The sequence below is a fragment of the Eptatretus burgeri genome, chromosome 2 (assembly GCF_056783735.1).
Source record: "Eptatretus burgeri isolate ZD-2024b chromosome 2, Ebu_testis_v1, whole genome shotgun sequence".
In the NCBI taxonomy this organism is placed as follows: domain Eukaryota; kingdom Metazoa; phylum Chordata; class Myxini; order Myxiniformes; family Myxinidae; genus Eptatretus; species Eptatretus burgeri.
The window spans coordinates 127,445,214-127,471,249 of NC_140962.1; the positions used below are offsets into that span (position 1 = coordinate 127,445,214).

Consider the following 26,036-nt stretch of genomic DNA (forward strand, 5'->3'; position numbering starts at 1 on the left):
TGAGTGGAACCACGTGTGCGAGGGAAATGGCATGCGTGAGTGAACAGCCGTGTTTAAGAGAAAGAGTGTGTGTGAGGTCGCTGTATGTGAGGGAGATGGCGGTTGGCATGCGTGAACATGCAACCGCATGTCCCGGTGTGAGTGTCATGTCAAGGTTTGTGAGCGTCGTGGCACGTGGGAGTTTATGTGCAAGAGTGCGTCGAAGACGGTGCCTGACGGTGGACAAAGGCCGAGTAGCGGCCGTAGCTATTTTGGGGACCGTGCCGGGTTTGCACGGCAGCACACGAGGGGTCCGTACTGTGCTACACACGAGGCCGCTGCGTGCGCGGCTACGCGAGTGAAATCCGGTCCGGAAACACCGTGGTGGATTCAAGCCGACCCCGCAGATGGACAGAAGGTCGGCTGGGATTTGGATTTGGACCGGACGGGTTCTCCACGCGAGCGTGTTTGTAAAGCTCCGACGAGCAGAGCACAGGTGTTCACGTGGGGAACCCCTCAAAACGCGAGGCTTGTTTTGAATGCGCAGGGTGACGTCGTGGCTACATGGTTGGAATCCAGCAGAAGGAAAATCCCTGCCGGATGTTACCGTCCGAGGAGGGACGAGGTGCGCGAAGCACGAGCAGCTGCCATGACGTCACGGGGAGAAAACGCAGGTTGCGAGTTTCCGCGCTGGTGGACGCATTAAAAAAAATAAAAACAAGCCTCGCTTCGGGTGAACAGGATTCCCGGGCAAGGAGTGGAAGACCCCCTGTCCCGGGCACAGGATACCAGTGGTTAGGGGGAAGGGTTAGCTTAGTTAGACCGGCTTCATGGGGCAGGGATAAGTCCTCTTGGATCCCATGAAATGGATTACTTAGAGGGATTTTAGGATAGATTTAGGATGGAGTATGGGATATTTGGAGACATGGACAGACTGAGTGTGTAGTTGGGACGTAGATTAGCTACGTAGTGTTAAATGGAATGTGCTATATTGCAAGGGATGTCGACGGAGCACGAGATAGTTATTGGATTTAGTCAGAAGATTGGCAGAGTTCAGCGATGTGAGTTGAGAAATGGAATGGAAAATGTACTTGATGAGTGAGTGAAGGCCAGCGAGCCTGTGTGTATGGAGTGAATGTGGAATGCATGGTGCGATGATTGATTGGGGGAGGAGTGATTCCCACCCCAGGGACCCTGGGGTCAGTGTAATGTGAGTTAGTGGGTTAGTCAAATTGACAAAATGGAGGTCCTTTTGCTGTTGGTGGGAACGTAGGCTCGAAACCCATTTGGAGGGGTGCAGGAGCCCTGTTGACAGGCAGGGAGTGTGGCTGCGAACGGTGAGTATCGCTTAGTGGGTACCCTGGGCACTGGGCTAGTCAGCCGCGGGAGGCCAAGGGTCCATGGGGGGCCAAGATAGTGTAGTGGGCACGGGTGGGCCCGCATGATGCGGGGCCTGGGGCGCCATTGGCCGCGTGGGCAGTGCATTGGGCACGGGCACCCAGGGAAGGGGTCCGAGGTGCCAGCCTGCCACATGAGCATTTCAGGGGAGTAGCCATGGAGCAACTCCCCAGTGTTTAGGGAGCTGGTAGGCTCGGAGGCAGTTGCAGGGCCCGGGGGTGCCATAGTTGGAGAATCGGCAGAGGGTAGTTCCTGCCAATGGAGCCACGCGTCCCAGCCACGAAACCGTGCGAGGGCACGAGGGAAAATTTGAGGGCATGGCCCAAAATTGTGAGGACACCAACACAGGCAACAGGAATCTTAGTTTGTAGAACCAGCAGTTTAAGTGAGAGGCGCTTTTGGAAAGCCCCGGGGTAGTTTAAAGTCAATAATGTTAGGGTAGATAGAGAAGTGTACCCCTCCGCACCATCCGACCCTTCACTCTCGTTGTGGGCCGCTGGACCCACCTTGGGTAAGTATATCGCTGAAATCTGAGGAGGCCATTCTGAGGCTTTATTGGGCCTCGAGACAGGACGCTGGCTCTTCCTTATTCCCCTCCAGGAAGGGAACATAGGGGTAGGTAGTAGGCAAGGAGACAGGATAGGTTTGCTGGACAGAGACTATAAAGGGGGTTAGTGAGACGAATTATAATGGGGGAAGTGAGAATAAAATAAAACAAACAGAATAATAAGTTGGGGCTAAATTTAGTTTTGTTTGCAAACTAAGGCGGTGGGTATGGACAGAGACAGGCAAAGGCGATAGGTTGGGAGGGAGACAGTAGGGTAGGTCCGAGCCCGCCTTCCGAGTGGCCAGTGTACTGTATGGGCGTGGCCCTAGTCGCGGTTGGTGGTGGTCACGTGATTGGGGCTTCATATGTCACGACTCGCCCACTGGGGGCTTGTAGCACGAGTAGCGTCAGAAGCAGCATGTACTGTCATTAGCAGTGTCCTGTGGGTCATGTGCCTGTAGAGTACATCGAGTACGTTTTTTTTTTTTTTTTATTTTTTTTATTTTTTTTATATACCTTGGTCGAGGCTCGTATGAGAGCTAACACATAACTCACAGCAAGGAGGCATGAGACAAGAGGGGCGGGAGTGGAAGGGACAAAACAGTGGGGAACAGACACATTAGGTGAACTGTGGAAGGGAGAGGGATGGGACGGGGAACATGGCGAAGAGAAGATGGACATTTCAGGGACTTTCAGGAAGGAAAGCAGGAGAAATGAAGGAAGTGGGCTTGGGTGGATTATCGGGGGTAGAAAAGATCGAGGATTTGGATGGGGGACGATAAGAGGTGGTGGTGAACAGCTGTTTTGAAAGCCTGGAGGGAAGAATGGGAAAGAATAGAGTGAGGAAGTTTATTCCAAAGGCGGGAAAAAAGAGGAATGAAAGAGTGAAGATGAGCAGTGATTCGTGATTTTGGTAGTTTTACCAGAAGGGGGTTGGCGGACCTTGAGCGCCCTGTGGAAATGTGGTGGGGACAAATCGCAGAGAGAGCAGGGGGGCAAGGCTGGAGAGGAGTCGGTAGAAGACAGAAAGACCACCGACCAACCTGCGGTGATTGAGTGAGAGGCCCAAAGACTCAGCTTCATTGCGGGAGATGCCGATGATCTTAAATGCCCTGGTTTCGACAGCGTGAAGCCGAGAAAGGTGGGAGGCAGGAGCACCAGCCCAGAGGGGAGAGCAGTACTCCATCAGGCTACGGACAAAAGCTTTGTAAGTGGTCAGGAGCTCAAGAGGGCCGAGGAAGGACTTAGCACGACGGAGGATTCCCAGTCGGTGACTGGCTTTTGAGGCGAGGTTGGAAATGTGACTTTCCCAGGAAAGGTCATGGCAGATAGTGAGACCTAGAAGCTTGAAAGAAAAGACTTCTTCCAGAGGATTGTTGAGAAAGTGGATGGGGGGTTTTGTAAACGGTCCTTTCGAAGAGACATAGTGAGAGTGTGAGATTTGTCTGGATTGAAAGACATGTTCCACGTGTTGGACCAGTTTGTGATTTTATCCAGATCTGCAGTGAGTGAAGAAGCTGCTGCTTGCCGGTCTGAGGGATGACAGATGGTACGGCAGAGGGTGGAGTCGTCGGCAAAGAGAAATAGAGGATTTTCCAGAGAGTCCGAGAGATCATTGATGAAAACCAGAAAAAGAACAGGGCCCAGAACGCTACCTTGAGGAACTCCAGCCTGCACAGGAAGAGGGGATGAAAGAACTCCATTTAGGGCCACACGTTGACTGCGACAGGAGAGGAAGTCTGCGAGCCATGAGTGGAGATGGCCTTGAATACCATGGGAAGAGAGTTTGGTGAGTAGGGCAGGGTGCCAGACTGTGTCAAAAGCACGTGATATGTCCAGGGATACGGCTCGGATTTCCTGTCTGGCATTGAAGACCTCCATCCATTGATGGGAGAGCAGAAGCAGCATATCCAGGGTAGAGTGACCTGGTCTGAAACCAAATTGATGATTGGAAATCAAGCCATTGGAGAAGAGGAAGGATTTCATATCTGAGGCGATGATGGATTCCATCACCTTGCTGATGATTGGGAGAAGGCCGATTGGTCTGTAGTTACAGGGATCTGTTTTTGCACCTTTTTTATGCAGGGCAGTGATGTTAGCAGATTTCCAAGCAGATGGCAGATGACCTTGGGCAAATGAGAGGGTGAATAGAACAGAGAGAGGGTGAGCAAGAGCAGAAGAGCAGGCTTTGAGGACACGTGGGCTGATGCCGTCTGGACCGGTTGCAGAATCTGACTCGAGGTTTGAAAGCAAGCTCTCCACCTTGTCAGGAGAAAAGGATACAGAGTCCAGGGACAGTTGGGTGCGACTGGGTAAAGTGGGGAGAGATAGCGATGGGTTTAGGACACAAGATTTAGCTGCAAACACCGAGTTTAGACATTCAGCTTTATCACGTGTGGAATCAGCAGTGTGGCCATTTGAGGTAAGCGAGGGGATGGAGGGGGAACATACACCAGAAACAGTTTTGATTAAACGCCACCAGGATTTTGAGGAGGGAGAGAGGTTTGAGAGTTCAGACTTGAGATGAGAAAGATGTTGTTTTCTGGCTCTCCTGAGGGTAGATACACACTTGTTCCGAGCTTTGTGGAAAGAACTGTGATTGCCCTCAGTTGGGTTTGCTTTCCATGAGGCAAAGGCAAGTTGTTTCAGGACAACTGCCTCGCCACAAGCTTCAGTAAACCAAGGGCGGGAGGAAGGGTAAGACAACTGAACACGAGAGGGGATAAATCTGTGCATGAGGGAGAGCAAGTTTCTTTGAAAGAATTCCCAGGATGAGTTGATGTTTGAGAGAGTAGTGATAGGAGACCAGTCTGTAAGTTTGATGGCTGCTCGGAGACCCTGCCAGTCGGCTTGAGTGAAATGCCAGACTCGACGGCGGTGAGGTGGTTCTCTGATAACAGCCAGAGAGATGTCCACTTTGACAAGGACGTGGTCAGAAGAACCAATTGGAGCGAAGGAAGAGCAGCAGCTATTGTCAGGGAAATTTGTCAAAATCAGATCCAGAAGAGATGGAGTACCATTGGTTGAGATCCGGGTCGGGAAGTTGACCGATTGAGTCAGTCCCAATGAGTCGCAGAAAGCTTTTGCTGAGGTGCCATGGCAGGTGAGAGAGTTACCCACACCTAGCCAACTGGCGTGATGACAATTGAAGTCACCACATAAGAGGAAGAGAGAGTTTGGATGAGAAGATAGAAGATGGTCCATGTTTTCAGATAGTGAGGTGTAGATGGAGTCGTCACTGTTCGGTGGACGGTACAGTACACATATAAACATGAGGTGGGAGTGGAGGGGAAGCCGAAGCCAGAGGTATTCCTGGGGGTGTGGGGGAGTGAGAGCAGTGCATGGAGAGTGAGGAATAGAGTCTTTGATGAAGAGAGCAACACCTCCACCAGGACGAGGCTCAGGTCTGTCATACCGTAAGAGGGAGTAGCCAGGGAGAGATACTTGGGAGTCAGACACGTCTTGGGAGAGGAAAGTTTCTGTTAGGCAGATAATGTCTGGTTTGTCAGTGGCAACCTGTATGGAAAGATCTGAAAGGTTTGAGCGAAGGCCCCGGATATTTGAAGTCCACACTTTTTTAATGAAGAGGAAGGGGAGGAGGCTTTGGGTGCAGGAGGTGGAGGGGGAGGGGGAGGGTAGGACAAGGGACGAGGGGGCAGGTAAGGAGGGTTGCTGAAGGAGTGTGGGGTATTGCAGAACAGCGAGGGGAGGGGGCCGAATGAGGAGGAGAAAAGGATCTGTGGTGCTGGGGGAGAGGGGGGGAAGAGACAAGGAAGAAGGCAGTTGAGGATTTGAGGAGGTGGAGTGAAGAGATGGAGGTGAGAGGGCAGTGGAGGGAGGCAGGTTGGTGGATGAGAGGGGGGCAACTTTGAGAAGGAAGAGTGAGGGGGATGAAAGGTGGGAGAAAGGTGAGGGGGAAATTTTTGAGAGAGGTTAGAGGGAGGCTTGGAGGGAGAAGAGTGGGATGGTTGCTTTGAGAGTGAGAGTGAGGGGTGAGGGGGGTGAGTTGGCACTGAAGTTGGAAAAAAAGAATGGTTGATGGAAAGCGAGCATCCATGGAAACTGGTTTTTAAAAGTTTTAGGTCAGAGATGCGATTTAACACAATTCTTGATGGATGCAATGAAGGCGAATTCAGAGCATGGAGAGAAGAAGCGCTGTAATAGTTGGATTTTTTAGGCAAGGAATGAAGGAGAGGTCGAAATGAGAGCAGTCTGTTAAAATAGCAGAAGAGTAGTGCATTGTGAAACAGTAAAGAGTACCACATGTGTGAGAGAGGAAGATGAAGCATTATAAGATCGTTTTTGTAGTTAAAAATAATGTATGATTATTATATCAACAGATTAGGTCATGGAAGTGTAAAAAAAAAAAAAAAAAAATCGAGGAAGAAGACGAGGAGGAAGTTAAGAGGAAGAAGAAGAAGCAGAATCGGGAGAAGGTGAGCGTGTTGTTGTTGTTGTTGTAGGGCATTTTTTTTTTTTTCGAGATAAAGAGATTAGTTGGGAGAATGGGGGATGTTTGGAAAGTGGGGAGGATCAAAATTGAAGGTAATGGGGAGGATAGAAATTGAAGGTAATGGGGAGAAAAAACAAAAAAAAAAAAATTAAAAACGATCGAACACCGAGTGGAACCGGTAGGCCTCAAGCCTAGGCCTAGGCCTCAAGCACAGGTAAGAACGTCGACAAAAATACTCACAAAATAGCACGATTTTTGAAACAAAACCGAACTAGCAACACACAGTAACATGTAGGTGAGAAAATTAAACAGTTAAAACGGGACAAATAACAACCGGAAACTTAGCTTTGAGAATGTCAGCAGGGAGCCCCAAAGGAGACCTCTCGCTGCTCTAAAACCGGAACCGGAAGTCAGAACCGGAAGTATTAAAGCGGAGTTACGGGCATCGTACGCTCACACTCCCGCTCGTGGCAATAGAGCAGGGTTGTGCTATCCCCTCGCTCGTGTCTGCCTGTTCGCACCTCTACCACGACATTACAGCCAGCACCACCGCACTCCCTCCACACACCTGCAGGACAAGACAAGACAAGAGGCTGACCAGCTTCACCTGCCGGCCTGTTTTGCTGCAAGGCCTGTGCCGGTCAGTTCACCTGCTGGCCTGTTTTACTGCAGGGCCTGTGCTGGTCAGCTTCACCGCCGGCCTGTTTTGCTACAACGGCCTTGTCTTGCCTTGCCATGCCTTGTCTGCCTGCCTTTGCCTTGACCCCATGCCTGCAAGCCCTTTGTTGCATTTGCCCCATTTATCCATCACCATATGCGCCAGGATCATCGTGCGAGCTGCAGGGACTGCCCTGTAGGCAGCCGCACCACGGGACTGCATTGAGCAGCCCGTGCACCGTGTGTACCCATCCATCCATCCACTCATTTGCTTGTGTTTGCTTGCGTCAGTACCATCCAGTGCTCTGCAGGGACTGCCTTGCAGGCAGCCGCACAAGGAGACTGCATTTGTGCACCCGTGCACCATTTGTGTTCACTGCGCTCATTCAAGGGGGAGGCCGAGGACTGCATGGGTGCAGCCGGCCACATTCCCTGTCACCTGCATTTCTTACATGAGCCAGAGACTGCGCGTGAGCAGCTTGGCTCCCTGCTTGAAGAATGGCCTGTGGGATGGCGCATAGCCGCCGGGTTAGGGTGAGTTGCCTTCAGCAGCTGAAGACTTCAAAAGGTTTTTGTGACAGATAACGGGGCCTTTTGAACAGGCCCCGAAGACATCCGACCTTCAGCTGCGGGGGCGCTCACCCTCAAAATACTGCTGACATTGCTATGTGCCTTTTTCCCACAGAGTCCATCTGTGTTGGGCCATGGTTTAGTGTACAATGTATAAGGTTAAGGTTGAGTTAAAGGAAAATTGTACATAACATGACTTTTGTTCCCCCTGCATGTGTGTCTTAGCGCCAGCAATTTAGTTAAGTTGTCTGCATGAGTTGGTTTGTTTAGTTAGTTACTCAGCCCGTAGGTTATTTTTGGGACACGAATACACTAAATGTCGCACTCAGGGATCCGAAGATAAAATGTACTAGGGGAAACTTAAACATGATGGCACACGAAAATTCGACGACTCGGGACGAGTCTGTAAAAAGGGGAGGGGGTAGTGTTACGGCTGTGGAAATTCGCAGAGCACCATATAGGTCCTTAGATTAGTTATGTCGATAAGTCTGTGTTTAGATAGATTTCCCCAAAGGTGTCTAATGGGAATCATTCGTGTCACCCGAGCTGTGATTTTTGAGGAAGCCATTTTTCTTTTACTATCGTTATTTTGGAGCAACCACAATGCCAACCACCAACCACCTTCTCTGCAATGCCAACCACCAACCACCTTCTCTGCAATGCCAACCACCAACCACCTTCTCTGCAATGCCAACCACCAACCACCTTCTCTGCAATGCCAACCACCAACCACCTTCTCCGCAACGCCAACTACCAAGCACCTTCTCCACCAGGCTGACCACCATCCACCTTCTCCACCACGCCAACCACCAACCACCTTCTCCACCACGCCAACCACTAACCACCCTCTCCACAACTGCCTTCACAACAACGACATCTCACCATCTCCTAAACCACATCTCCCCCGATAAATCGACACGAACAACATCGACTCACCTTCATTTCCGAAGCGACGCCATTCTTGCGCCAACCACAGCACGTTCGCATTGAACGGCTACGCTGCAGGCAGAAGCGGGGGTTTCCTCGCCGTGCAAGTCGGTGATTTCGCGCATGTCCGTGCGCCGCGCAAGATAGCTGTCTTCGCACACATCCACTCTGTGCAAGCTTCGCCTCGGAATTCGGATCAAGAGAGCGAGAGGGCGGAGCCAGTGGAGGTCAGAGGTGAGAGTGCGGAGATCAGATCTCGACTCACGGACCCCATATAAGCGGAGCGCGGAGCGCCAAGCGCGTTCAGTCGGTGGAGTGTCTGTCGGGGTTCGGAGCGCCTGGATCCTGAAGCCTGCAGTCGGTGGAGAAGCTGAGGAGAGCGCAGGCGACGCGAGCGGTGAGTACTCGCGTGGCCTGCTGTGCCGCGCGAGGAGCTGCGTGTGCGGGATGTGAAGAGAGTCGGAGAGAGCTCGCCAACCAGCACCGAACGGTCTGATGTGATCGGGCTTCGGAACGGTCCGAGCATCGCTGAGGGACGGACGGGTTCTTAAAGAGAACATCAACTCAGAATCAGAAAGCAAAGACCCGTTCGTTCTTTTCAGGCACTGCCGGCTGGGGCCCGAATCACCAGGCCGCGGCCGAGCCGTGGTTACGCTAGCTGCCGTGGGGACGGAACGTCGCGGGTTGCCCCAGCGAGGAAGGTAACCTACGCGGCCTCTTGGGGCTCCTTCGGTCCTCAAAGCTCCAAGTCATAAAGACCCCGAGAGGTCCAGTCTACCCCCTTGGCTTTGAGGGGTTTTTCCTTGCTTTTCTTTGTATGAAAGTTGTGGTGCCGAGTCCGTTAAGTGGAACTGTGTATAAGTGTGTAAAGAATAAATAAACAGTCGTAGTTCTTTTGCATTGTTTTTGTTGGCTGTATAATTGCATATGTGCATGCTTGTATACGTGCCTGCATGAATACCTGACTGCATACGTGTGTGAATAAATGTGCTTGTTTGAATGTTGACCTGTTCGTCACGTCATTTTCCCTCCATTGAACTGCCGTATTGCATTTCGGAATAATAGAATCGAGTCCAGCGAGGCCTCGCGATAATACCCCGCTCGGTTATCCCAAAACGGAGCGAGCTGCTTAAGCGGCTCGTGTCCAAGCAGGCCTCGCTGAGGTACAATCTCTCGGTAATCTACCCGCGCGAATAATTTGGTAAATCGATTATTTGGCGATCGGACCCTGTATCGCGCAGGTAGAGTGCGGACAAGGTTGTGGTGTGCTTGGAGCACACCCGTGACTGGATTTCGGCGTTGTTCCGGAAAGTCGCGACTGAATTGCACGTTCGGTGGGCCACGATTCGGTTAAACACGGTCGTTCGCACGCCGGCGGGCGATCATTCGTAAAAAAAAAAAAAAATATATATATATATATATATATATATACATACATACATACATACATACATACATACATACATACATACATACATACATACATACATACATACATACATACATACATACATACATACATACATACATATACAGTGGGGAGAACACGTATTTGATACACTGCCGATTTTGCAGGTTTTCCCACTTACAAAGCACGTAGAGGTCTGTAATTTTTATCATAGGTACACTTCAACTGTGAAAGATGGAATCTAAAACAAAAATCCTGAAAATCACATTGCATGATTTTAAAATAATTAATTTGCATTTTATTGCATGAAATAAGTATTTGATGCATCAAAAAAACAGAGCTTAATATTTGGTACAGAAACCTTTGTTTGCAATTACAGAGATCAGACGTTTCCTGAAGTTCTTAACCAGGTTTGCACAGACTGCAGCAAGGATTTGCCCACTCCTCCATACAGATCTTCTCCAGATCCTTCAGGTTTCGGGGCTGTCGCTGGGCAACACAGACTTTCAGCTCCCTTCAAAGATTTTCTTTTGGGTTCAGGTCTGGAGACTGGCTCGGCCACTCCAGGACCTTGAGATGCTTCTTACGGAGCCACTCCTTAGTTGCCCTGGGTGTGTGTTTCGGATCGTTGTCATGCTGGAAGACCCAGCCACGCCCCATCTTCAATGCTCTTGTTGAGGGAAGGAGGTTGTTGGCCAAGATCTCGCGATGCATGGCCCCATCCATCCTCCCCTCAATACGGTGCAGTCATCCTGTCCCCTTTGCAGAAAAGCATCCCCGAAGAATGATGTTTCCACCTCCATGCTTCACGGTTGGGATGGTGTTCTTGGGGTTGTACTCATGCTTCTTCTTCCTCCAAACACGGTGAGTGGAGTTTAAACCAATAAGCTCCATTTTGGTCTCATCAGACCACATGGCCTTCTCCCATTCCTTCTCTGGATCATCCAGATGGTCATTGGCAAACTTCAGACGGGCCTGGGCATGCGCTGGCTTGAGCAGAGGGACCTTGCGTGCGCTGCAGGATTTTAATCCATGACGGCGTCGTGTGTTACTTATGATTTTCTTTGATACTGTGGTCCCAGCTCTCTTCAAGTCATTGACCAGGTCCTGCCGTGTGGTTCTGGGCTGATCCCTCACCTTTCTCATGATCATTGAGGCTCCACGAGGTGAGATCTTGCATGGAGCCCCAGACCGAGGGAGATTGACTGTTATCTTGAACTTCTTCCATTTTCTAATAATTGCGTCAACAGTTGTTGCCTTCCCACCAAGCTGCTTGCCTATTGTCCTGTAACCCATCCCAGCCTTGTGCAAGTCTACAATTTTGTCCCTGATGTCCTTAGACAGCTCTCTCGTCTTGCCCATTGTGGAGAGGTTGGAGTCTGATTGATTGAGTGTGGACAGCTGTCTTTTATGCAAATAACGAGTTCAAACAGGTGCAGTTAATACAGATAATGAGTGCAGAATGGGAGGGCTTCTTAAAGACAAAACCAGCAGGTCTGTGAGAGCCAGAATTCTTACTTGTTGGTGGGTGATCAAATACTTATTCCATGCAATAGAATGCAAATTAATTATTTAAAAATCATGCAATGTGATTTTCAGGATTTTTGTTTTTGATTCCGTCTTTCACAGTTGAAGTGTACCTATGATAAAAAATTTCACATCTCTCCGTGCTTTGTAAGTGGGAAAACCTGCAAAATCGGTGCATGGCAACATCTTTTAATTTACAAACTCGGGTACAAATACAACATTGTGTGCGGTAACATAGGCAATGTCGCCCCACGCATGGGTGTGGAGGGGGGGAGGGGGAACAGAAATTATCTATGTAAATGTGTACCACACAGCACCACCTGGTGGTGGCATAAGGTATTACAATATCTTAATTTTTTTTTTTTTAAACCTGGGCAATGCTGAGGTTGATGCCCTTTCTTCACACTGGTAAATGTCTCCTCCTGCCTTTCTCCCCCCACTCCCCCCAACAATGAATGGGCTTGTCAAAGCCTGTCATCAGTCATCATGTGTGAAACATTTCCACCAGGAAGGTACATTAGGACGAACGGGAGGGGGAGTGGGGGCAGGGGTTAAAGCACTCGATGCATGGGTAAATTTGCCAAACAGGACGACTAATTGGTCCGTCAGCGAAGTGACATATAGGCTCTGCTAGTGTAAGTTAAATATTGGTATTAAGCAGTTTGCCATCCACCAATGGGGCTTTTGGGTTTGTGTCACTACCATTTGTCTGTTTGATTTGCACATTGTATGTTTACCTTACATTTTGTGAAACTGCTATATTAATCGCATCTCCCCACCACCCCAAACATTTTCTCAAAAAATCAAGAATCAATGCAGCCAACTATTACATTTACAGCTTCGCCTGAGGCCAAACCAATTATAAACTAAAAACAAGTCAAACAAGTAAAAATACATGCAATGTGATATCCCCCATTGTTTTTGTAATTTTGTTGTACGGAGTTATAGGGCGAGCCCATATTTATGTTCAATTAAAATGGCAACCAGTCTAACAGTTGGCCATCTTTGATAACATCGCAAAGTCAAGTGAGATGCATGTGTTTGCCATCATGTACTGTGTTTGTGCCAAGTTTGAACAAAACCGGATCATGCATGTTGGAGAAATCGTTGGGGACACATTTAAGTAACAAAATGGCCACCAGTCAGCCATCTTTAATCTGATCTCAAAAATAAATGATGTGCTTACGTAACTAAGCCATCATTCTTTATCTGATTGCCAAGTTTGAACAAGATCGGTAAAATCATGTCCGAGAAATGGTTGAGGACGTGTTTAACATTTGGTGTTTTTACAACTAAAATGGCTGCCATTTGGCCATCTTTGATCGCTTCACAAAACAATATGAAAAAATGAATATGTATACCATCATTTGTTGTCTTTGTGCCAATTACACATACAACGGTCCTTACATGTCCGAAATATGGTTGCAGACGTACACATGCACGCAAAGACGCGCAAATAAAGACCAAATCCATAAGCCCCCGGTTCGGACTATGTCCAAAGGGGGCTAATAATGGTGTCATGTATCCAACACCTCCTGTCATGTGCCTGAATAACGGTGGTTTTCCATTGCTCCCGTCATTGTCATCGCATCTGAGCATTGTTCCTGTCATTGTCATCATTATCTTTGCCACCTTTGATAGTATGAACACCATAATCAGTCATGTTATTTTTTTTCCTCCATTCTGCCTTTCCCATTCCTTTGTCTTACCTTGTCACCCCTCTACCCACCCAAACACTATGATTTGTAGGCAGTACAGCTGGACGGCTCTGATGTGAGCCTATGGCAGCGGCTGGCATCGGTGGCATGCAGCCTTTCCCTATTACCTCTTGCACGCTATGGATGGCTTCAGGGCCTTGAGCGAAACCCTGGCCACTGGCCATGTCTGAATGGCCTTATGACTGTTCTCTACGCACTAGGTGACCACACCAGTAAGTACATTTTATTGGGCTTGATGGGGCGAGTTTATACTTGTTGTTTTATTTATTTAAAAAAAATTGATCAGGTTTAGAGAGGGGCAAGTACATGAATGGCATGTAAGACAGAGATTTGTAAACATATTTGTATTTTAATATAACATAAATTATTACAAGGAAATTGGTTGACAATGGACAAACACATGGGATTTGAACCTGGGTTTCCTGCTCATCAACCAGGGGTTTCGATGTGAACATTAATAAGCCAAACTAATTTTTTGATTGAGCAATGCGAATTAGAGGACATGCAGTTTTTGTTATGTACTCATCATGTAATAGCTTTGCCTGCCAATTTGTGAAGTGATATGGTTGGTTGGTTCATGGTGGTGATTAATTAAATCATTAATTATTATTATTTTTTTGGCTTGCTCATGTTCAAAGTAATGCTAGATGTTTATGCCATTTGAATGCTCTTCAACATTTTTTGTTTGTTTGTTTGGAGTCTTGGCTCATGGAGGAGCTAGAATGCAGAATGTAACAGACCAGTAGGTAGAGAGGGGGGAAAAGCAACCAAAGGCACAAATTTAGGGACATAATAGACAGAGACTTTGAGGGATGAGGGACATGGGAAAGAATGAGAGCAAGGGGAGGACATAAGCGGTGAACAAGATGGATACAGCTGCAAACTCTGAATCGTAGAAGTAGAAGGAAAAATTGGAAACTCAGGAAGAGGTGGGCTTGGGGAGGATCAATAGGGTCATGAAGATTACTAACTTTGATCAACTTTAAAACTGGGAGTACATATCTTATTCGGTCAAAATGCTGATGTGTGTTCCATCAATTTGAAGATTTATACTTGAGGTGGGTGGCATTGTATTAATGTTTTTTTTTTTAAAGGGGATTGGGGGTTGGGGGGGTGGAGGAAGTAGAAAGAAGAGTTGGAGTTGTGTATCTTATGGAGGGGGAGGGGGGGGAGTTGTGTATTTTCAAATCACAATTGTTGACATATAGTGGAGTGTTTTCTTTGAGATGAATTTCTGCAAAATACCAGCAAGTGGCCTCTTCCTTTGTGAAAGCTACAATGTAACTTTCCATTTATTATTTATTTTACATGTATATTTTGATGAAATATGCAAAATGGGATTTGTAAATTTATTTGAACTCTTATTCGTGTAGTGTTTGTTTTTGTTGTTTAAAATTACTACAATCTTCCAATGATGATCACTCACCACAGTCAATTAAATCACATTTTCTGTTTGTTGGTCTTCGATCCTTTCATCTATCATACTTCATTGTCGAGAAGAGAAAGTAGACCCAGAATATGTTTTTGATTAAGTGTTACGTTTTAAATGTTTATATATATATATATATATATATATATATATATATATATATATATATATATATATATATATATATATATATATATATATATTATGTCATGTCATGTTTTGAGGGTTAAATTAATTACCCCAACCCAATTGTCGTGGATAGGGCGGTTAACAACAGCCTGAACAGATCGCCAAACGGTTTTCTCCTTTGGAGGTGAACACGTGGCCGCCTTATATACGTATATATATATATATATATAACACGTTATATATTTTTTATTAAATATATATTATATATATATATATATATATATATATTATAAAATATTGTTGCGGGACGGGGGTAATGTAACTTTCCATTTATTAGGTGGAAAGAGGACCACCAGGGGGAAGCTATTTTGGGTTCCCACCAGTCTCCCCGGAATTGCAGGCCGTCGCACACGGATAATTAATTCCGTGACGCAGAGGGTCGCTAACCGACCGTGAATGCCACCACGGTGGGACTTAGAGATTAATGGCGTGTGTGGGGTGGGAGGGCGGCGAGGATGGAGGCACACGGGTTTATATTCGAACCCTCGACAAATAGACAACACAAGCAACTTAAATACGGGGGTTTAATGAAAATAAATCAAATATTTACAATGGGAATAATTCAAAGTGTAATAATAAAAACGGAACGTGAGGTAAAGCTAAATTGCTATTTTAGGCGCCTCCACACAGACTTTAAGGATGTGATGCCTTTAAATCGCTGGTCTTAAAATGTAAAAATATAGGAAAAGGTCACAGGGGGAAATCACTTACTGGGAGAAATTATCATTAAACCATACCTAATTTAACAAAGCACTACACCCCGTGTGGTGACACGTAATTCTTAAACTCGGTTTCCCTACTTGATTTCCATCAAAATGTCTCCAACATGTCTACGGACCATGCTACTCCATACAATCTTATCTTTTCAATGAAGTTCCTCCATCTACCGCACAAACATAACAATATTTTAATTTAATTGGACCTTCAAAGATTTATTTGAACTCTTATTCGTGTGGTGTTTCTAACAATGTTGGAACAATTTATTTCTAATAATGTTTCTAAAATCTAACAATGTTAGATTGTTTTTGCTATAACGATGATTTTGCTTTCTATGAATGAGAAACTCACCTTTGTCCCATAATGTCAATGCTTGAGGGATTTCCTTCATAAATTTGTTAAAAGCATGCAAAAATGAAATTCACAGTTTCTGTTATTCAAAGAAAAAAAGAAAAGAAGTAATATATGTATGTATATGATATGTATATGACGTATTGTTGTGGACCGGGGTTCGGTGGCGATAAACGACCACCAGGGGGAGCAGTAGAGTCGTCTGCCACCAAACACCCAGAATTTAGGTCGTGACTCTCAGACAACTCCGAAAGGTCACGGGTCACTTAGAGGACCGTGGTCGCCAATATTTTGACGGTGTGAGGTGGGGTCCACTTGTCGAATTCCAATTTACCTAAGTACTCACGCCGTCCAACTACCGGGAAAACCACACCCTCGGCCAACTTTGTCCGAATTGAGTCACTATCACCGACTCGGATCCAGCGTAACCGAGCGGAAGTTACTAAAGCCGCGCCAAATGAACAATTTACGGCACGAACGGCTTTACTATTTCTCAATACGCACCTTTCTTGGCCAATGAAGGAAAGCACGAACAATGAACTGGAACATTTAACAGGGGTTTTATTTTACATTAATGGGGAGGGAGACACAGAGCAGAGTTATATTATCACGAATAAGAAATGTAATTCACAATGTACAAGGCACTTAACAATTCTACTTATCAGACTGGTGCCACACACAAACACACGCACGCACACACACACACACACACACACGAACTGCACCCCGTCGGGTCTTTATTTTGGCCTTTCAGCTTGGAGGGAAGGCGAGCTGAGGGCAGCGGCCGATTCGGGTACCTCCCCACCTCGTGCGGTTTCACCGGACCCGCACTTGTGGAGCTCGGAGTCCGTGACGGGAACGGGGATCCCAGCTCGAGCGCTCCAACGCAAACCACCACGGTGGGACTCGAATCCACGACCCAAACCAAGCCGTACTCACCACCAAGACCGCAGACCGCAATCGCCACAATCCTGCAGAACACACTCTTGTCTGCCCAACACTGGTCCAGACAAGCACTCTACCCTTCTGAGGTGGGAGGGGTCTCTTCTCCTCCCACTCGCATCCTGATTGGACGAGGGGTTGTCGGAAGACTCGTGGTCACCTCCCGATTGGCTGGGGCGTGCGTGTCATGCTCGCCCTTCGCTCATTAGCTGGAGGAAACGGTCCATGTCCTTCCTTGGGACGGAGCCTCGATGTGAGGCGATGGAGGCTCCGCCCACGCCTTCAGCCAAAAACACGTCGGCAATGGCGACCGGTCGAGTGCGGGGTGGTGGCGTTGTTGTAGTGGATGTAGTAGTAGTAGTTGTTGTTGTTGTAAAAACCTAACGAAAAAATAACTCTTAGCACACACAAAATTCCCATTCGACAGAAGGAACGGGACCCTGACTATAAACGCATACTTATCGAAATAACTGAGCTATAGGGACTGCTGTCTGTGTGCAATGACTTTCAGATTCGTAACTATATATATATATATATATATATATATATATATATATATATATATATATATATATATATATATATATATATATATATATACACTAGCGATACCCGTGCACATGCACGGGATAGCAGTATAACATAGCTGGTAGCAGACAAGAGACCGCACACGGGGAATGACAAAAATACGCATTGTGCAAAATGCAAGTGGTACGATGGAACGCCAAGACTTCCAAGACGTTGTCGGCATGTCCGCTAAGTGCCACGGCAATTTCATAAGGATCGTGTGACGGCGAGCCGAGTTTTTAGTGTGCAAGCTTGGTATTATAATAGATATATATGTATGTGTATATATATATATATATGTGTGTGTATATATATATATGTGTATATATATGTATATGTATATATATATATATATATATATATATATATATATATATATATATATATATATATATATATATGTATATATATATATATATATGCCTGGTGTTGGCACAGTGGTTAGGGGAGCGGCTTGGGATCCAAAAGGTCCTGAGTTCAAGCCCCGTTGGGCCACTGAATTAATACACCAGGGGGTTGACTCAGCCTGTCATCCTTCCGAGGTCGGCGAAATGAGTACCAGTGTACTAGGCCGGTGTATACCCCAGTTACAATAGGTGTACCATATCCCTGTGTCGTAAGAGGCAACCAGGGTTGCGTCAGGAAGGGCATCCGGCGTAAAACATGTGCCAAATCACTATGCGGATCATACGGGTGATCAGCTGTGGCGACCCCTAACGGGAGCAGCCGAAAGAAGAAGAAGAAGAAGGATATATATATATATATATATATATATATATATATATATATATATATATATATATATATATATATATATATATATATATATATTGTTACGAATTCTGGCCCGTCCGGCGTGCGATCGGACACGTAACTCGAATTGCGACGCGTCGCCCACCGGAACGGACAATTCAGTCGTGACCCTCCTGGAACTACCGCCAGGAGCCAGTCACGGGTGGGGGTTTAACCTCACCAAGATCGTGCCAATTGCCCACCCGCACAGGATAGAGTTGCTCGCCAAATTCGACCTACCTAAGTACCTGCGCGAGTGGTCGACCGGGCGATCGTACCTCGCTGCAGGTCGACTTTGGACACGAACCGCTTAAGCGGCTCGTTCCGTGCTGCAGGGATAACCGAGCGGAGTTATCGTCGACCTCGATGGTTCAGATTACTTATCGGGTGTTTCAACCCACTACAAATCCCTTACGTGATGCAAGATGGAACTTTCAAACAAAGTAAAGGACGCAACGGAACGGGAAACAGTTCAACAAGCAAGCACTTTATTTGACACACACAACACACGCAGGTAAGGCAGTAATGCAATGTGCAGCAATAGCAAAATGCAACAAAAGCAAAAGCACTACTACCGACTATAATTATTTACAACACTTAAACAATTATACTTGTCGGGACTCGGCGCCACATCATTCATTCAAAATAAACAGGAGAGACCTCCCCATAGGCAGGGCGGTGGATGGGATCCGTGGACCAAATGTGCGCGGAACCCGGAGGAGCGGCCAGGTCCACGAGACCGAAAAGGTCTTACCCGCGTCCTCGTGACGCCATGGCGGGCAAGCCGCAATATCAGCGCAGCTGCGCCCCGACTCCATGCCCCTGGCGTGGTCGGTGAGCCCTCTCCGGCGTGCTCCGCGCAAGCACGGTTTGGTCGGCACCACGGTTATGGTGGGGAATGAACGGGGCCACCGGCACTATCTCAGCGCGGATGGAGGGGAGGGGGGGATGGGGAATTGTTGATATATATATATATATATATATATATATATATATATATATATATATATATATATATATATATATATATATATATATATATATATATATATATATATATATATATATATATATATATATATATATATATACACACACACATATATGGTGAGGAGTTTTTGTAGGAGATTATGGCGTTGCGATGTATGTAGGAGATGAGGGCATTGTGATGTTTGTCGGAGATAATGGCGTTGCGATGTTTGTTGGAGATGATGGCGTTGCGATGTTCGTTGGAGATGATGGTGTTGCGATGTTTGTTAAAATAAAGACAGAGAAAGAATAACGGCTACCTCAAAGCTTCGCAGGCTGGCACACGAATAAATCCCTTTACACATCGGTGGGGATTTTAAGCTGAAACACTTACTTATCGAAATAACTGATCTTCGGGGAACCTGAATGGTGTTTTGTGAATTTGCGAAACCGCAACACTACCCCCTCCCCTTTTTACAGACTCGTCCCGAGTCGTCAAATTTTTGTGTGCCTTCATGTGTAAGTTCTCCCCTAATACGTTTTACCTTCGGATCCCTGAGTGCGACATTTTGTGTATCCGTGTCCCAAAAATAAATAACCTATAGGCTGCATAACTAACTAAACAAACTCACTCATTCAGACGACTTATCTTCAATTGCCGGCACTACGACAAACATGCAGGTGAGCTTCCATGTATTTACAGCTTTTACCTTAACCTTATAATTTTACACAAAACCATGGCCCAGGACTGATGGAATCTGTGGGAAAAAAACGCATAGCAAATGTCAACAGTTATTCATCTGGGTGAGTGCTCAGCAGCTTGAAGGCAAGACGTCTTCGGGGCCCGTGTTCAAACCGGCCTCCTTCTGGTACGTTCTTCCTTTTTGTTCGTTATTCTTCAGGTGCTGAAGGCAACTCACCCTAACCTGGCGGCTCGGCGCCATCCCACAGGCCATTTATGAAGCAGGGAGCCAGGCTGCATCTCTGGCTCATGAAATGAATGCAGATGAGCAGTAAACACAAGTACAGGGAGGTAGCCGGCTGCCCAATGCAGTCCCTAGCTCCCTGAGATTAACTGGATGAACATGGACACAAGCAAAACACAATGGATGACGGGGCTGCCTGCAGGGCAGTCCCCGCAACTTGCGCATATGGTGATGGATGGACACAGGGGCAAACGTAAATATGGGTAGCAGGCATGGGGTCAGAGCAGAGGCAGGCAGACAAGGCATGGCAAGGCCGGAACAGGCTGCTGCGGCACAAACAGGCCGGCATGTGAAGCTGGGCGGCCTCTCTCGTTCTGGGAGGGAGTGCGGTGGTCCCGGCTGCTCCGAAGGCGGGCTCGGACCGAGCCTACAGTCTCCCCCCAACCTATCGCCTTTGCCTGTCTCTGTCCATACCCACTCCCTTAATTTGCACAACAAAACCAAATTTAGCCCCATATTATTTTTTATTTTATTATCTTGCCAAAACGAAGTTTTTGCAAGATATGTTAGTCAGCTTGTATGTTTTTTTATATATTTTTTTATTTTTGTTTGTTTGTCTGAAATCACGTATAAAAAATTCTGCAGAGCACAGTTATCATTGGAAATTTTTGTAACTTCGCATATCAGAGGCCTATAGAGGTCCCTTTCAGGGCACAAAATTTTGAAGGTCAAGGTCAAAGGTCAAGGTCACTTTGTCGCAAATCAGGGGAGTCGACGAAACCCTTATTTTTTGAGTAATTTTGATTGGATCGTCTTAAAACTTCATGGGAATATAGTTCATGGTCTGGCGCTCAGCTGATTAATTTTTTGTGGCGATTGGCCTTGACCTTCATGGTTAGCGCCTCCAAACCTCAAATTGAACACCTCGATGAGTGCTTTCTAGATATGTCAAGCTTGAGACATTATGACGTCATTTGGTGACGTTATGAGGCAAAAGCATATTTTTCATGGTTACTCTGCAGAACGATTCTCATCGGAATCTCTCGTAGGCAGATATTCCTCAAGGAGTCGCTCCTGGTTGATAGCAGCTCTGTTCAGCTCAGTGTGACCTTAAAGAAGTCACACGTGGTCACCTTTTGGAAAGATACGGGTCACCCTGCGGGTGACATTGGTTTATTTTATTTTTTTCCTTTTTATTTTTCCTTTATAAATCGTCTCACCAAACCCCTTTATCGTCCTTGTCCGGCTGACCTATCATGTCACCTAGCCTACTCCCAACCCCTACGTTCCATGTTTGGATGGATAGGGAAGAAACTAGCATCCTGTCTTGTGGCCCAATGAAGCCTCAGAATGGCCTCCCTCAGATCTCAGCGATCTTTCACCATGGTGAGTCCAGCGGCCTACCGAGAGCGAAGGGATGGATAGTGCGAAGGGGTACATTTCCCTATCTACCCTAACATTTATTAATCCTTAAACTACCCCGGGGCTTTCCAAAAGCGCCTGTCAAACTATTGGTTATACCAACCAAGATTCCCATCGCCTGTGTTGGTGTCCTTACAAATTTGGGCCTTGCCCTCAAATTTTTCTTTCGTGCCCTTGCACGGTTTCGTGGCTGGGCAGCGTGGCTCATTTGGCATGAACTACCCTTTGCCGAATCTCTAACCATGGTACCCTGGGCCCTCAGGCTGCCTCCGAGCCTACCAGCTCCCAAAGATTTGGGAGTACCCTCCACGGCTACTCCCCCTCGATGCTCACATGGCAGGCTGGCGCCACGGGCCCCTTCTCCCCGGGTGCCCGTGCCCACGACACTGCCCACGTGGCCATTGGCGCTACGGGTCCCGCTTCATGCGGGCCCACCCGTGCCCACTACACTATCCCGGCCCCTCTTGGGCCCTTGGCCTACCGGGGCTGACTCGTCCGGTGCCCGGGGTGCCCACTAAGTGATGCTCACCATTCGCAGCCACGCTCCCAGCCCGTCAACAGGACTCCTGCACCCCTCCAAACGGTTTTCAGGCCTCCACTCGCACCAACAGCAGAACGACCTCCGTTTTGAAAATTTGTCTAACCCACTAACTGACTTTACTCTGATAGTCAGGAGGCCCAATGCAGAATAGTGTACGACCCTGCTGATTCCGTGTTAGAATAGTGCAACAGGTGTAAATTGACTGTCCAGACACACAGAAACGTGAATCAACTTGTTGCCAACTCTGGATATGGATAGTATGGCCGCCATGACAGTTTACAAAATGGTCGCCATTAAATACACTTTTCGTCATATTTCAGCCGCAAATTGACATGAAATTACAAAATTAGGGTCGATTTCCATGTTTTTGAGCATGCCTGAGCTGATGGGAGTATAGAAAAAAACATTGCTCCATCCATTTTCTAAAAATAATGACTTGTTTTTCACTATATTATTTTTAAAGAAATGTTCAGGCTCGAATTAGAATGTCTGATTATACAAACCACAATCAATGAATTTTACAACTTTGCTATAAAATGAACCTAAACTACATAACTGTGTGTTTTTCTGTCACCCAGGACTAACTGAAAAATGAAAGCCGCAAGATTTCTCACAGGGGGTTCAAGGGATCGAGAAGAAGAAGAGCATGTAGACTGGAATAAATGCTTTATTTGCCAGGACAGTTCAAAAACTAGCAAGTCAACACCACTTCGAAAGACTACAATCGTTGGTGTGAAAACTGTAGCTGAATGTTGCAAAGAAAGAGAGAAATATAATGACGCTAAATATGTTGACTCATTCTCAAGAATCAGAAAATATTCTGTACCGGAGCACGTCGAAAAGATTCAATGGCACAAATTCTGCTATAGTGACTTTACTCACGCACAAAAATAGACAGACTGAAGTCAAGGATTCAGCCACAATCTGTGACTTACGCAGAAGAGATACCCACAACATCAGGTTCCTCAGAGAAATACCATGTCCCAAAGTCACTAAGATCCGCGCACAGCGCTATGGATTGGTCAAAATGCGCTTTCTGCCAGACTGACATTCCTGGAAAAGCTGGTGTCCTGACAAATGTTGAATTTGATCACACATCATCCAGGATGCTTAGTTTGGCCCAATTTGACCCCACCATGTGTCACAGGTTTGCAGGTGTTTCAGACTTGATGGCAGCTGAAGGTAAATATCACCTCAAGTGTTATGTTTCTTTTCGCAGAAAGTATAAAAAGGAGAGTGGAAAGAAAAACCAGTCTCCTGAAAGCATCTGTTTCAGAAATGTGATGAACCAGCTTGAGAAAGAGCTGCAGAAGGGACATGTGTTTACCCTGAAAAACATCTGGGAACACTACAGCATGCTGTTATTGAATGATTTTGGAATTGAGGCTGGAGCCTACAAAAGCTACAGTTTCAAGCAGAAAGTAGAGGTTCACTTTGGTAGTGACAAGGTGACATTCGTGCAGCCATTGGATGTCACAAAACCCCTCATAGTTGCGTCCTCAACTGTGACAAAGTTTGCCATGAGAACCGCCGTGAATGATTTATCTGAAGAAGGTGAAAGTTCTGAAGAAGATGAATTGGCCCAGTGCAGTCTGCCTCATCATGAGAACGAAATCCTTAGCTGGATCTTCAGAGTGGGCATAAAGATTTACAGTGACGTAAAACACTCTCCAGGGCATAGCATTATCGGTGGACTGAACACAGAAAATGCAGAGCGAATTGTACCTGAAACCCTGTACATGCTTGTAAAGCTTCTTTGTGGTGGTGACAGCACTGACAAGATGGACAATGAAGAAGCGGATGAGACAGATACCAAGAACAAGGTTCTGAGCATCTGCCAAGACATTATTCATGTGGCTTCAGGAGGCAAAAAACCGACCCCCAAACACCTGGGCCTTGGCCTTGCTCTTCACCAGGCTACACGCTCAAAAGAGCTTGTCAATCTTTTTCATGCAGCTGCACACACAGTTGGGTACGATACAGTGAGGTGCATTGACACAGCAATTGCCAATGATGTTATACAATGCTTCCGAGATAATGGAAATGTCATGATCCCAAGGAACTTTCTCAACATCCCAACTACCACAGGATATTTTAGATATTCTAATGACAACATTGACATAATTGAGGAGACGCTGACCTGGTCTGGCACTTTTCATGCAAGTCAGTGCGTGGCCCTCAGACGCAAGGGAGAACAAGAGCCAGTGATGGACATTCAGATTAAACCTGGCCGCTCCAAAGTTCTCAGTGCCCCTCCTGAAATGACAAGCGCCTTGGAATCTGAACCACATCTACCTGCACCTGAGAACTGTGGGTGGGAACAGGTCGTCAAAGATGGCAACGAGACATTTCAGCCGCGACTCATGACTGCACAGCCTATTACTGCTTACTGTGTAGAACTGACGACATGCAAATGCCGTGGGTCATGCTCAACTCGACGGTGCAAATGTACACGGAATGGACTGCCTTGCACGAAAGCATGTGGATGCAAAGTCCTTTGTAGGAACCCGTTCAGTGTACAAGCCGATCAATAGCTCTGAAAATTGTACTTGGGTGTTCTCACAACACTTTTCTCTTCTGCAAAGCAACGTAATTTTGTGTTAGAAAGAATCTGACAGCTGTTGAAATAACCTTTGACTGACTGTAAACCCATCTCCATCAATAGTGCTAAACGTTTTCTTTTTCACATTTGTTGCTCGTATGTGCATTTTCAATTTCGTCTTTAAGTTGTCAATTATGTGAAAAGTTGTGATCCAGTACAAAAATAAAGCACAAAATAGTGTTCCTCGTGTCAGATTACATAGTATTTCACAATCATGACAAATTTCTGGCTAGTACAATTTGCAGTAAGAAAAAGACTAAATCTGATGGCGGCCATTTTGATTACTGTCATGGCGGCCATAATATTCAGATGCAGACTTGGCAACAAGTGGAACTAGACTTGGTCATGCCTAGACTCTTCAAAAACACCAGTTGCACCATTCTAACATGAAATCAGCAGCGAACCTATTTTCTAGGCTAGCTACAGATTTTGGCTTCTAGACTATGACCCCGGGGTCCGTTGGGTGGGAATCACTCCTCCCCCCAATCACTCCGCACCATGCATACCACATTCACTCCATACACACTCAGGCCTGCTGTCCCATACTCACTCAACATGTTTCCTTTCAATTTTTCAACTCACTCCTGTGCTGTATCACGTGATTGGGTTTTCGTATATCATGACTCGCCCGCTAGGGGTGGCAGGAATGTACATCCGGATGTGCAATAAAGCGGAGTTGATGCTAACACTCTTGCTTCTCGTGTCCCACTGCACCTCGTACACCATAGTTGGCTGACAAGGATGGTTGAAAACGGACATGTGCCCGTTTTCGTCAGAGACGACTTTGAATTGTTTTCGGAGCAATTGGGATGCTATTTCCACGCGAATGATGTGGTCGACGAGAGCAAACAGAAGTCGATCTTGCTCGCTTCACTTTCGGCGGAGCATTATCGGCTACTGAGTGATTTGGTGGTGCCGGACAAGCCCCGTGATGACGCGCTGTCGTTTCGGGACGTTGTGGAGAAGATGAAAGCACACATGGCGCCGGAGAAGTCATTACAGCTCGCTTGATACCAGTTCGATCGCCTCTCAAAAGGTGCAGAGGAGCACGTCGCTGATTTCGTGGCGCGGATTAAGCATTCTTCCGTGGCCTGCAAGTTCACGGCGGAGGAGCGTCCAGCTCGGCTCAGAGATCGTTGTATTGCTGGTTTACAAGATGCGAAGATGGTTTTGGCGGTTCGACGGCTGAAGGGTGAAGCCATTACATTCGACTCGGCGGTCAGCACGGCTACAGCGATCGAGCAGACTCGCGGAGATGTTCGGGCCATCACCGGCCACGCGGGGTCGCGAGTACCCCGGGACGCACGCATGACCTTCGGTGCGGGTCGGACGTCGCCGCACGTGTGGCGAGGTGACCCCGCGGACGTGTTTGGGATGCGGAGGTCGACACCTGCGCCGTGCGTGC

The 26,036-nt window shown here is 46.9% G+C and overlaps 1 protein-coding gene across 1 annotated transcript in view; it reads left to right on the plus strand.

Moving 5' to 3' along the window:
* The window catches only part of LOC147033050 (calcineurin-binding protein cabin-1-like), a 35,297-nt gene extending 12,552 nt beyond the window's left edge, over nt 1–22,745 (plus strand). Inside the window, exons 5-6 of the mRNA XM_085871167.1 lie at nt 13,216–13,396; nt 22,608–22,745. Of these exons, the coding sequence (XP_085727293.1) occupies nt 13,216–13,396; nt 22,608–22,624 (198 nt within the window). The 3' untranslated portion in view covers nt 22,625–22,745. The remainder of the gene's footprint in view (nt 1–13,215; nt 13,397–22,607) is intronic.
* The last annotated feature ends 3,291 nt before the right edge of the window (nt 22,746–26,036 follow it).